This window comes from Pituophis catenifer, unplaced genomic scaffold (assembly GCF_029215685.1).
Source record: "Pituophis catenifer annectens isolate HBS135680 unplaced genomic scaffold, rPitCat1.0.hap2 SCAF_2, whole genome shotgun sequence".
NCBI classification, from domain to species: domain Eukaryota; kingdom Metazoa; phylum Chordata; class Lepidosauria; order Squamata; family Colubridae; genus Pituophis; species Pituophis catenifer.
Window position 1 is genome coordinate 183,402,938 of NW_027256882.1, and position 12,231 is coordinate 183,415,168.

General features: G+C 41.3%; 1 protein-coding gene across 7 annotated transcripts in view; it reads left to right on the forward strand.

The window, feature by feature from the left end:
* The window catches only part of PNPLA6 (patatin like phospholipase domain containing 6), a 128,926-nt gene that overhangs the window by 53,543 nt on the left and 63,152 nt on the right, over nt 1–12,231 (forward strand). For all 7 annotated transcript variants that reach the window (XR_011600057.1, XR_011600058.1, XM_070938288.1 and 4 more), the window contains 3 exons: nt 7,890–8,095; nt 9,002–9,133; nt 9,326–9,449. Coding sequence is in view for 5 of the 7 variants with exons in the window: in XM_070938288.1 (XP_070794389.1) it covers nt 7,890–8,095; nt 9,002–9,133; nt 9,326–9,449 (462 nt within the window). In the remaining 2 variants the exon portion in view is untranslated. The remainder of the gene's footprint in view (nt 1–7,889; nt 8,096–9,001; nt 9,134–9,325; nt 9,450–12,231) is intronic.

The following is a 12,231-nucleotide window of genomic DNA, read 5'->3' on the forward strand; positions in this document are numbered from 1 at the left end:
GGCGACTAGCCGCGAGTCCATACACTGGGCCTAAGTTATTTGGGGAGGTTCTCGAACCCTTGCTGGTTGAGGACAAAGATAGAAAAAAGGTGCTACCATCTGTAACTAGACGAGCAGACCGGAGGGCTACCCCTTACTATCGCAAACAGTCTTACAGACCTTTTTCTCAGGAAGGTTCAGGGCAAAGACAATTCTCTCGGGACTCCTTTTGCCAACAGGAAAGGGGTTCCTTTCGAGACAAACCCAAGTCCTTTGGACCCCCTAAACAGTCATTTCGTGGAACTGGCGGCTGCCAGTTCCGACGCCAAAAATGACTCAGTTCTCAGTGCTCCCATCGGGGGCAGATCACCACCGATGAATGGGTCCTTCATACCATTCAATTCGGCCTGCCATTGGAATTTCTCTTCAGTCCCCCGACTCGTTTCATACCATGCCCTGTCTCCACCTCCCATCAGAAGCGCAGCCTCATGGAGCTCGCCATTCGGCATCTGTTGGATATAAAAGCAGCGGAGGAGGTGCCCATCAACCAATGGAGACAGGGATATTACTCAATCCTATTCGTGGTTCCAAAACGCTCTGAGGGCTGGAGAGCAGTACTAAATTTAAAATCTCTAAATTCTCATCTAGTTTACAGGCGGTTCAAGATGAACACTCTGAAGTCAATTCTACAAGGGATCAGGCCAGGGGATTTCTTAGCATCCATAGACCTCTCCGAGGCCTACCTCCATATCCCAATATTGCCGGCCCACCGATGATTCCTGAGATTCAGCTACGTGGGGCGACATTACCAATATCGTGCCCTACCATTTGGCCTGGCTTCGGCCCCGCGAAGCTTCACCAAAGTGTTAGCAGCCCTGATTGCTCATTTACGGTCGGTTCCAGTACGGCTCCAAGCCTACCTGGATGACATTTTGATCCAGGCCCCCTCCTTCTCAAAGGCTCAGACAGACCTACAATTGACCATTCAGTTCCTGCAGGAACATGGCTTCTTGGTGAACTTCCCCAAGAGCCAATTACTGCCTCAAACTTGCCTAACCCATCTGGGGGCAGTGATCGACACACGAAAGGGACAAGTGTTTCTGTCTCCAGAAAGGAAACACAACTTACGACTGATCATCCGTCAACTACTTCTAGAGCCGACGATGTCCATATTGGCACTATCTCAACTGTTAGGGAAGCTGGCATCGTGCATAAATATCGTGCCTTGGGCTCGTCTGCACGCACGCAGCCTTCAATGGCTGCTTCTACCACACCAACGGACCAGGAATGCCGCTTCCAAGACCAGGACCAGGGTTCCCCCGACCGTCAGACGATCACTCCGCTGGTGGCTATCCCCAGCACTGGACCAGGGTTGCGTGTTCACGGACATTCATCCGACAGTCATCACCACGGATGCAAGTCTGCAGGGTTGGGGAGCACACCTGGGACGACAAGTAGCCCAGGGCCTATGGTCGTCCCAAGAGTCACAACTCAGCATCAACCTGCTGGAGCTCCGTGCAATTCGCCTAGCTCTGCAATCCTTCCAAGGGATCATTCAACAACAACTCATATTAATACTAACAGACAATGTGGCGGCGAAAGCACATGTAAACCGTCAGGGAGGAACAAGGTCCCGAAAATTACTGCAGGAAGCTCTTCACCTGCTCTCTCTGAGGGCAGACCACATAGCCGGCAAAGACAATCTTCAAGCGGACTTTCTGAGCCAGACCAAGATAGATGGATCGGAATGGCGCCTTCACCCCGAACTCTTTCTAGAAATCTGCCATCGATTCGGGATGCCTCTGGTGGACCTATTCGCAACCAAGGCAAATGCTCAACTTTCCCGTTTCTTTTCTCGCTACCCATCATGGGGGGCAGAGCACACGGACGCCCTTCGCTGCACCTGGCCGAAGGGGCTCCTCTATGCCTTCCCCCTAGTGGCTGTGATTCCACAGCTGATACGGCGAATAGTAGCGGAAGAGGCCGAGGTCATCCTGATAGCCCCTCATTGGCCAAGGAGGCCTTGGTTTTCAGACCTAGTAGCACTTTCGACGTCGCGACCTTGGCGGATTCCTCCGGACCGAGTGGCGCTCAGCCAGGGGCTTGTCAACCACCCAGAGCCCCAATGGCTCAACCTGACCGCCTGGCCCTTGAGGGGGACCTCCTGAGGGCCGCATCATACTCGGAAGACGTCATTGGTGTCATGCAAGCAGACAGGAAGCGGTCCACCATCAGGATTTATAACATCACCTGGAAGGTATTTATTGGTTGGTGTGATGCGTGTGGAATTAACCCATTGTCGGCTTCTGTCCCGCAGGTCGTGGATTTCTTGCACTCGGGTTTCCGGAAAGGAAACACTCTTAAACGCCATGTTGCCGCCCTATCAACGGTGTTGTCGCCCAGAGATGGTGTGCCATTATCTCACCACCCGTCCGTTCACAGATTCTTACGAGGGGTCCATAATCTTCACCACCACCACCCCCGTAATTCACAGATAACCTTCCTGGGACCTGCCTAGGGTGCTGAAGGCTCTCACGGAACCCCCCTTTGAGCCTTTGCGCATGGCCAGCCTCAGGTACCTTTCCTTCAAAGTTGCCTTCTTGGTGGCAATTACCTCCACGTGCCGCATTTCGGAGCTGGCGGCGTTGTCTATCAGGCCTGACTTGTGTGTCATCCACTCAGACAGAGTGGTTCTCCGATTGGACCCCGCCTTCGTGCCGAAAGTAAACTCCCGCTTCCATCGGGAGCAAGAAGTCATCCTTCCCAACTTCTGCCCCAGACCTTCACATCCTTCACATCTGGAATGCAGATGGCACACACTGGACGTCCACAGAGCCATTAAGATATATATCTCGCAGACAGCGTCTTCACGGCGCTCGGAAACTCTGTTTGTGTCTTTCCAACCTACATCGTTGGGATGTAAGGTGTCTTCGGCCACTATTGGCCGATGGATTAGGGCTTGTATTGCAAAGACATACGAGGCACAGGCTGTCCAACCACCAGGACGCATTACTGCACACTCTACGCGCAGTGCTGCTACCACCGCAGCATGGGCCACGCAAACCTCTCTCGACGAAATTTGCCAAGCAGCCACATGGACCACTCCTGTTCCTTTTATTAAACATTACCGTTTGGACCTCTTCGCGTCCGCGGAGGCTTCATTCGGCAGGAGGGTTCTCCAACAGGTACATCTTGCCTCGAGGTCATCTACTTCGCAGGCTTCCCGCCCATAAGACCGACGAGCTTGGGTACATCCCACTCCTGACCCACTCCGCAGCCTACTGGGAGAAGTGGCGTTGGAGTTACCATGAACGCCCTTTCTCCAGGGGCTGCGGAGTGGGTCAGCCCCACCCGCCTGCGATTTCCACTACTTGTTATTAACTGCTTGGCTGAGACTGTTTTGTAGATCTGTCTTCGTCGAACAAACTGGAGACGAGAGAGTCGAGAGAGGGCGTGGCCGAAATTACTCGACTCAGTGATTGGCAGACCAGCTGGATCGTTCCCACTCCTGACCCACTCCGCAGCCCCCGGAGAAAGGGCGTTCACGGTAAGTCCAACGCCACGTCTCTATAGCCGTACAATCTGTGATTATACCTAACAAAATCAACTGTGGAGTAAACTTTATCCTTTTTTTTTAAGAATATTTTGAATAATCCACCATATTTTTATCCAAAATGCTTTAACTTTTTTACAGGTCCACCAAACATGAAAATAGGTAGCATCAAAACAATCACATCTCCAACATTTAGGTTGTAAATTTGGGTACATACAAGCTAACTTTTTAAGATCCAAATGCCGTCTATAAAACATTTTATAAAAATTTTCTCTCAAGGTTTGAGCTTGTGTAAATTTTACATTTCTTACCCAGATCCTTTCCCATGTTTCCATCATTATTGGTTCCTCAAAATTTTGTGCCCATTTTATCATACAATCTTTAACTAACTCTGTCTCCGTGTCTATTTCTATCAAAATATTGTACAACCTTTTTATATGCATTCTACTCTGATCCCTAATTTGTTTTTTCAAATTTTCTTCACTTTGTATAATACCAATTTTCTGATCTTTTTTCCATCTATTCTGCAGCTGTACATACTGAAACCAGGTGTGAATTACCCTTTCCTCTCTTAGTACATTCAGAGGCTTTAATTGTAGTACATTTCTTTCTGTAAACAGAAGTTCTTTATAAGTAATTACATCCTGTCTTTGTTCTATACTTAAATTTTCTATCGTATGTCTGGGTACTGCCCACATGGGTATCTTGCCATTCAAGTTATATTGGTATTTTTTCCAAACACGCAGGAGGGCATTCCTTAATATATGACTTTTAAAAGTCCTATCCACCTTCTTCTCATAAACTAAGTAGGCATGCCAACCATATAACAAATCATATCCTTCAATGTTCAGTATTCTTTCATCTGTTAAATTAATCCAATCACTAATTGCTGACAAAACAGCCGCTTCATAGTACAATTTTACATTGGGCAATTTCAAACCTCCTCTTTCACGTATATCCTGCATTATTTTTAATTTAACTCTCGGTCTCTTCCCTACCCAAACAAAGTTGTTAATGCCCCTCTGCCATTCCTCCAAATTTGCCTCCTTTTTAAGTATTGGTATCATTTGAAAAAGAAATAGAAACTTGGGCAGAACATTCATTTTAACTACTGCTATTCTTCCCAACAAAGACAATTGTAATTTTTTCCATTTATCCATCTCTGTCTGTATTTTATGCCATAACAATTCATAATTGTGCTTGTATAATTTCCCATTTGACATTGTAATAACAATTCCTAAGTACTTAACCTTTTTCACTATCTCGCATCCTGTTACTCTTTCTATTTCTTCTTTTTGATTTGTATTCATATTTTTAGCTATCATCTTTGTTTTCCCTATATTTATTTTAAACCCTGACACTTGACCATATTGCCTAATTATCTCCATCAAACCTGTAACTGAATTTACTGGTTGGGTTAAAGTTACAACCAAATCATCTGCAAATGCTCATAATCTATAATCATGTTGCCTGATCTTGATACCCTGTATATTATCCGAGTCCCGTATTTTGTTCAGCAATACTTCCAAAGTTAGAATAAACAGTAGAGGAGACAAGGGACATCCCTGTCTTGTTCCTTTCTCAATTTGAAACATTTCTGTGAGACTACCATTAACTATTATTTGTGCTGTCTGTTTCTGATATATTGCCTTGAAATGCTCTCCCAACTGCATCTTTTGTGCTACTTTCACTAAAAACTGCCAATTCAATCGATCAAACGCTTTCTCTGCATCCAAAAACATAAACACTGCAGGGACTTGGTTGTTCTTCCCCAAATACTCCAGTATATTAACTATTTGTCTTACATTGCTTTTCATATGTCTCCCTTGTATAAATCCAGTTTGATCTTTATGAATCACTTGTTGCATAACTGACATTAGTCTATTTGCCAAAATTTTTGCAAAGATTTTATAATCTATATTAAGCAATGATATGGGTCTGTAATTTTTGGGTTGACTATGATCTTGATCTTCTTTCGGGATCAGGGAAATAAAAGCTGTTCTCCAGGATGGTGGCACTTCTCCCTGTTGTATTTTAACAAATAACTCCTTAAGAGGTTCTACCATTTCTAATTGAAAATTTTTATAATACACTGCTGTCAAACCATCTGTACCAGGAGCCTTTTCACTTTTTAACTGTTTAATTGCCAAAAGAATTTCCTCAGTGGTTATTAATACATTCAATCTTTCCCTTTGTTCATCAGTAATTGCAAGAATATTTTCCTTCTGCAAATATCTCTCTATATCATTACCTTGTATATTATCACCAGCATATAACCTCGTATAAAAATCTAAAAATGCTTTCTTAATCATATTCTGTTGATATACCTCTTTACCTTTATACTCTATTTTTTCTATTGTACGAGATTTTTGTTTTTTCCTTAACATATATGCTAACCACCTGCCTGGTTTATTTGCGTTACAAAAAGTATTATGTTTAGCATATTGCAAGTTCGTTGCAACTTGATCTGACATCAACATATTAAACTGTCCTCGCAATATTGTAATGGCTTCTTTTATATTCTTGTCATCTGGTTTATCCACTAACGCCTGTTCTTTCTTTTTTATTTCCTCTTCCAATTCCCTCCGTTTTTTCCCCTGTATACATCTGTAGGAATTATTCAAATTTATTAAAACTCCTCTCATATATGCTTTACTTGCATCCCATACCATTTCCACAGGTGTACCCTTATGCATATTTAAAACAAAAAATTCTTTCATTAACTTTTTACATTCTATCACATTTGCCTCATATCGAAACAAGTTTTCATTCAGTCTCCAGGATCTCCTGGACCACTCCCCAGACTCTAGTTCCATCCACACCAGATTATGGTCTGTTAAAGTTCTTGGACATATCTTCGTCTTCTTTACCCTGGAAAGAAAATCATTTGTAATTAGTATAAAATCAATTCTAGAAAAAGATTGGTGCCTATCAGAAAAAAAAGTAAAATCCTGTTCTTTAAAATTTCGTTCACGCCATATATCTCTCAACTCCATATCATCCATCATGTCAAAAAAAGATTTAGGAAATTTAGCCCGTGTTTGAACATTTGGCAAAAGAGTCTTTTTGTCTTTTTTGGTGTCCAATACACTATTCTAATCACCCATCATTATGCATGATTTGTAATCCATTTGTATTAATTTTTTATGCAAAAGTTTATAAAATTTCTCTTGTTGCTGATTAGGTACATATACTCCCACTAAAAATATTTTCTTCCCTTCTATTAATAGTTCAATCATTATATATCTTCCTTGTGGATCTGCTTCAATTAATGTAGCCATTAAATCTGTTCTTAGGTATATAACTATACCATTTTTCTTCTCAGGAGCTGATGCCACAAAGTGTTTACCCAATCTAGCATTTATTAGGTATTTCTGATCACTTGTTCTAATATGTGTTTCTTGCAAGCAGATTACATCATTTTTAAACTGTTTCAAATAGTGAAATATTTTCTTTCTCTTTTGTGGTGAGTTCAGGCCATTAACATTCCAGGTCAAAAATTTATTTGCCATCCTTGGCTCCTGAAAGCTTATGGAGCACCGACTGGAAGTCCTCCTGGAATTTCCTCTTCGGTCTAGCTCCTCCCACAGCTTCCATATTTGTAGTTGCAATTTCTTGGGTTATTATCTGGCTTTGTTGCTTCTTTAGTTCTTGTTCTTTGCGTTTGGTTGCTGCTCGAGTTTGTCTTTGATCCTTGGGGTCTTCCGTTTTTTCAAATAAATCCAGAAGTTGAACATCCTCTGAGAGTTGCAATAATTCTTGTTGAGATCAAGTAAGTATTGTAGATGGCATACAAGATCATAACTAGCTTAGTCAGAAAAAAACAAATGATAATTGTAGCACTTCTCCTCTCCTTGAAGATCAGAAAAGGATGAAAGGAGCAATTCCTTAAACAAAAATAGCTTTTTCCTGTAATTAGGATCTAATGTTGGATGGACTTGTGTTCTAGAAGGAAACATTTCTAGAAGCATTTCATGTGGATTGAATTTCAGTGTGTATTCTTCTGGGTTGGTTCTTCACACTTCAAATTGTTGAAGGTTTCCTTCCACAATGTAGAACCCTATGCTGTAGTTCTTAATAAGAATCTGGCCACTTTGATTGTGGATTATAAAAGGAGAGGAATAATTTGTCAAGAAAGGAAGAAGGAAAAAGAAAGTGGAGTGCACATTGACTGCAAAACACTCCTCTAATTTCCAGCTTTTTAGCAACCCCATCAATTTAGACTTTAAGAGACAGTTTTTTTAAAAAAACTTTTTCTAATCTTTCTAATCTTTCTAATTTTCTAATATTTCTAATCCTGCTCAATGGTGACCCAATTTCCTTGGAATGGGTTGTTTATTCTGGTCTTTTTTGACAGGATGTCAGCTTGCACTTTGTACTGTGGGGCTGTCTGCATGTTTACCAGCGGATGATTGACAAGGCTGAAGATGTGTGCCTCTTCTTGGTGCAACCTGGAGAGATGGTGGGCCAGCTAGCAGTGCTTACTGGAGAGCCACTGATTTTCACCATCAAAGCGAATCGTGATTGTACTTTCCTTAAGATCTCCAAGTCTGACTTTTACGAGTGGGTACCATGTGCATAAATGTGCCTCGTTTCCGCCTGGCTCTCCTGCCATCATGTTCTTCTCAATCACTAACCGTGTTCACATGCAGCAACTGCTCCTGTTCGTTTAGCCTGAGCCATTTGCTGTTCTCTGCTGGGAGGTTGGTTGGGCTGTCTCACAGGTAAAATGGAGAAAAAACAGTGGTTCTGTCTGTGGGTTTATGCTGTCAATATGGTTTTGCTCAGGAAGGGCTTTCATGGCTCTGGTGTAGTTTTCCTCTTTTTCCCTTCTCCAGTAGAAGGAGCTACCTAAAAATAATGGTTATCTTTCTTTAATGACTGAATTGTTTGAGGGACTGTCTTTTCTCAGATGTTTCAACCCATCCAGCCTATTCTGGCAGGATGGGCATGCTCTGGGAACGCCAGCTAGTGGAGCCAGGAGGTGTGCCTTTTCTCCCCTAGCACCTGTCTTGTGGAACACCCTTTCTTCAGAGATCAGGATGGCCATGGCCCTGCTTGCCCTTCATAAGGCCCTAAGACCTGGTTATATGGCCGGGTCTGAGCCCCAAGTGTTTGAAAGGTCCTGTCTCCTGGTTGTTTTAACATCTATGAATTGTAATATTTTCCTCAGCTGATATATGTATTTTAACTTTTATATTATACTGGAAATTTATTTTTTAATTGGTTTTATGATTATTCACTGTTCAGAGACACTTGTTGAATAAAAAATGAATAAATCAGTAAAAGTTAATTTAGCTTTACCCTGAGATTCACCATGCTTATTGCTGTAACTCTTAACTAGCAGCATCTTCCCTGAATCCAAATTGGATCTATTTCTTTTTTGATTCTGGCAAAACTGAGAAATGGACTAGAACTTCTATATATTGCAAAGGTTGTAGTCTTCCAGTAACTTCTGACTCTCCTTAGGATTATGAGGGAACAGCCAAGTGTGGTGCTGAGTGTGGCTCATACTGTGGCAGCCCGCATGTCTCCTTTTGTGCGTCAAATGGACTTTGCTATTGATTGGATGGCAGTAGAGGCTGGGCGAGCACTTTACAGGTAAGACAAATGAGCTGTTTCCTTGGCTCCCTGGCCTCCATTTGATGCCTTTCCTTTGCTAAATAGTCCCCCATTCAGTTAGATGCACACTGTGCCATGATATTTGCACAGAAATAACTTGCTTCAAGGCAAACTTTACTGGTTATTAGAGAAGGGGACCAATTTAATCCATGATTCTTCCTTTTCCTCCAGGCAAGGTGACAAGTCTGACTGCACCTACATTGTGCTGAATGGGCGCTTGCGTTCTGTCATCCAGAAGGCCAATGGCAAGAAGGAACTGGTTGGGGAATATGGGCGTGGGGACCTCATTGGAGTGGTAAGTTCTAATTAAAGAAAACCCCTACATGCCACTGCAGGGACAGCTACACTAAAGGGGTAAATCCTCTACTATCCTTTTGAACCCAAATACACCCTTTGTATTTTAAGAAGATTCATAGACATCGCATCAGATTCTTTTTTTTAATTTTTTTTATTTATATATATATACTTTATCCAGTTTTATATATATACAAGACAAAGATTTCATTTCTATTTACATCGGATCTGCAGTGTTTATACATATATACATAAAATGTTCCTGGTATCACTTTATCAGTCTATTACTACTTTTTTTTATCATACCTTATATTCCCTCTTTAATTCTGTTGTTCAACCATTCGTACCACCTTTCCCACACAGTATAATAATCTGAATTCTCATCGTTATTTATTTCATACGTTACTTTACTCATCTCTGCGCACTCCAGGATTTTTCTAATTATAAATTCTTCTGGTGGCAGGGTTTTCTCTTTCCAGAGTTGTGCGTATGCCAGTCTAGCAGCTGTGGTTATGTGTATTATCAGATGGATCTTTTTCTTTCCATACCCCTTTTTTACTATCCCCAGGAGAAATATTTCCGGCGTCAATTCTATGTCTTCTCCAATTATTTCTTGTATCCAACTCCAAATTTTATTCCAGTATCTTTTCACTTCGGGGCATGTCCACCACATATGAAAGAAGTTGCCCTGACAGTGGCCGCATTTCCAACAGTTGGGGTGCATATTGGGGAACATTTTAGCTAATCTGGCAGGTGCTAGGTACCACCTGTGAAGCATTTTGTAATGATTCTCCTTATAGGTCACGGCTCTAGTTAATTTATAATTTTTGTTCCATGCCTCTTCCCATTCATTGAAATTTAGACTATGTCCTATGTTTTTCTCCCATACTCGTAATTGGTTTTTAGCTGTCTCTTCAAATCTATCCTCTAACAAATAGTTATATAATTTGGCCAAAACTTTTTTCTCCGGTCCCATCAAAATTTTGTCTAGTCCACTATATCCTAATTCCAAGCCATAATCTTCCTTGTCTTTCTGATATCTTGATTTTACTTGTAGGTAAATCCACCAATCTAAATTTATACCTTGGTCTCTCAAAATGTCAATTGATTTAAGGTTTCCTCCCCCATCTAATATATCTTTATATCTGCACATTTTCTCCATTCCCCACCTGTTTGGATAGATCAAAGCTTCCATCGTGGAGAGCCATTTGGGGACTTTTGTGTAGTAACGCTGTCTGATTCCGGTCCATGTTTGGATTAGGGATTCCCTGATTTTATGCCTATGGAAATAGGTTTTCTTTTTTTTGTCTGTATCCCACAAATATGCATGCCACCCCTTCTGGAGGTCGTGGCCTTCTAGAGTTAGAATTCTCCTATTTTCCAGAGTGGCCCACTCCCTTATCCATACTAGCTTGGCTGCCTTATAATATGATTCCCAGTCTGGGAGTCCAAAACCTCCCATATTCCTTTATCCCTGTAGGATTTTAAGTGAAATCCTCGATTTCTTCCCGTCCCATAAAAATTCCCTAATATTTTTATTTAATTCTAAAAAGAATTTTTTATCTAGAGTCACAGGTATATTTTGGTATAGGAATAGAATTTTGGGAAGAATGTTCATCTTGATCGCAGCTATCTTACCTACAAATGATAATTTAATTTTCTTCCATCTGTCCAAATCTTGTTTCACTTTTCTAATTAGGGGAACATAGTTGTCTTCCTTTAGGGATGAGCACCTTTTAGTAATCCAAATTCCCAGATATTTTATTTTTTTGACTACCTGTAATCCCAACGATTCTTCTAGCCCTTTTTCCTGGACTTCAGTTAAATTCTTAGTATTTTAGTTTTAATTTTGTTCAATTAAAGTCCTGCCACCTCGCCATACTTACCCAATTCCTCTAATGCTTTTGGTCCAGATTCTAAAGGATCTTCTAATATTAGGGCCACATCATCCACGAAAGCTTGTGTTTTGTAGATTTCTTTCTTGATCTTAAGACCTTTAATTTCTTCATTTTCTCTAATTTTCCGTAATAAGACTTCTAGGGCCAAGATAAATAATAACGGTGAAAGGGGGCAGCCTTGCCTTACCCCCTTCCTAATCTGGAACCCTCTTGTCCTGTCACCATTCACAAGAATGCTTGCCCTTTGGTTATCATAGATAGTTTCTATCGTTTTTACAAAATTTGCTCTGAATCCCATTAATCTAATTTGGTTAATCATAAACTTCCAATTCAGATTATCGAACGCCTTTTGGGCGTCGAAAAAAATTATGGCCATCTGCTTTCTGGGATGCTCTTCATAATACACCAGGGTGTTTAATACAACTCTCAAATTATCTTTAATTTGCCTCCCTGGAAGGAATCCATTTTGATCTTTATGTATCCAAACGTTTAGTATTTTTTTGAGTCTCTCAGCCATTATACTCATAAATAATTTATAGTCGGTATTAAGTAGGGATATTGGCCTGTAGTTTTGAATTTTTTTTAGGTCAGCACCTTCTTTTGGTAGAAGTGTAACATGCGTTTCCCTCCATGAGTCTGGGATTTTTGCATTCATCAGGGCCTCATTAAAAATTTCCACTAATTTTGGTTGTATTTTTTCTTCCAATTTTTCATATATTTCCCCTGGGAATCCATCCGGTCCTGGTGTTTTGTTGTTTTTTATTTTGGAGAGGGCTGTTTTAAGTTCTTCCAGTGTTATTTTTCCGTTAAGCATTTCCCTCTCTTCCTCCATTATTTGTGGGAGCTCAGCAATTTCCAAATATTGCTCTAATTTTTCCTCTGGGG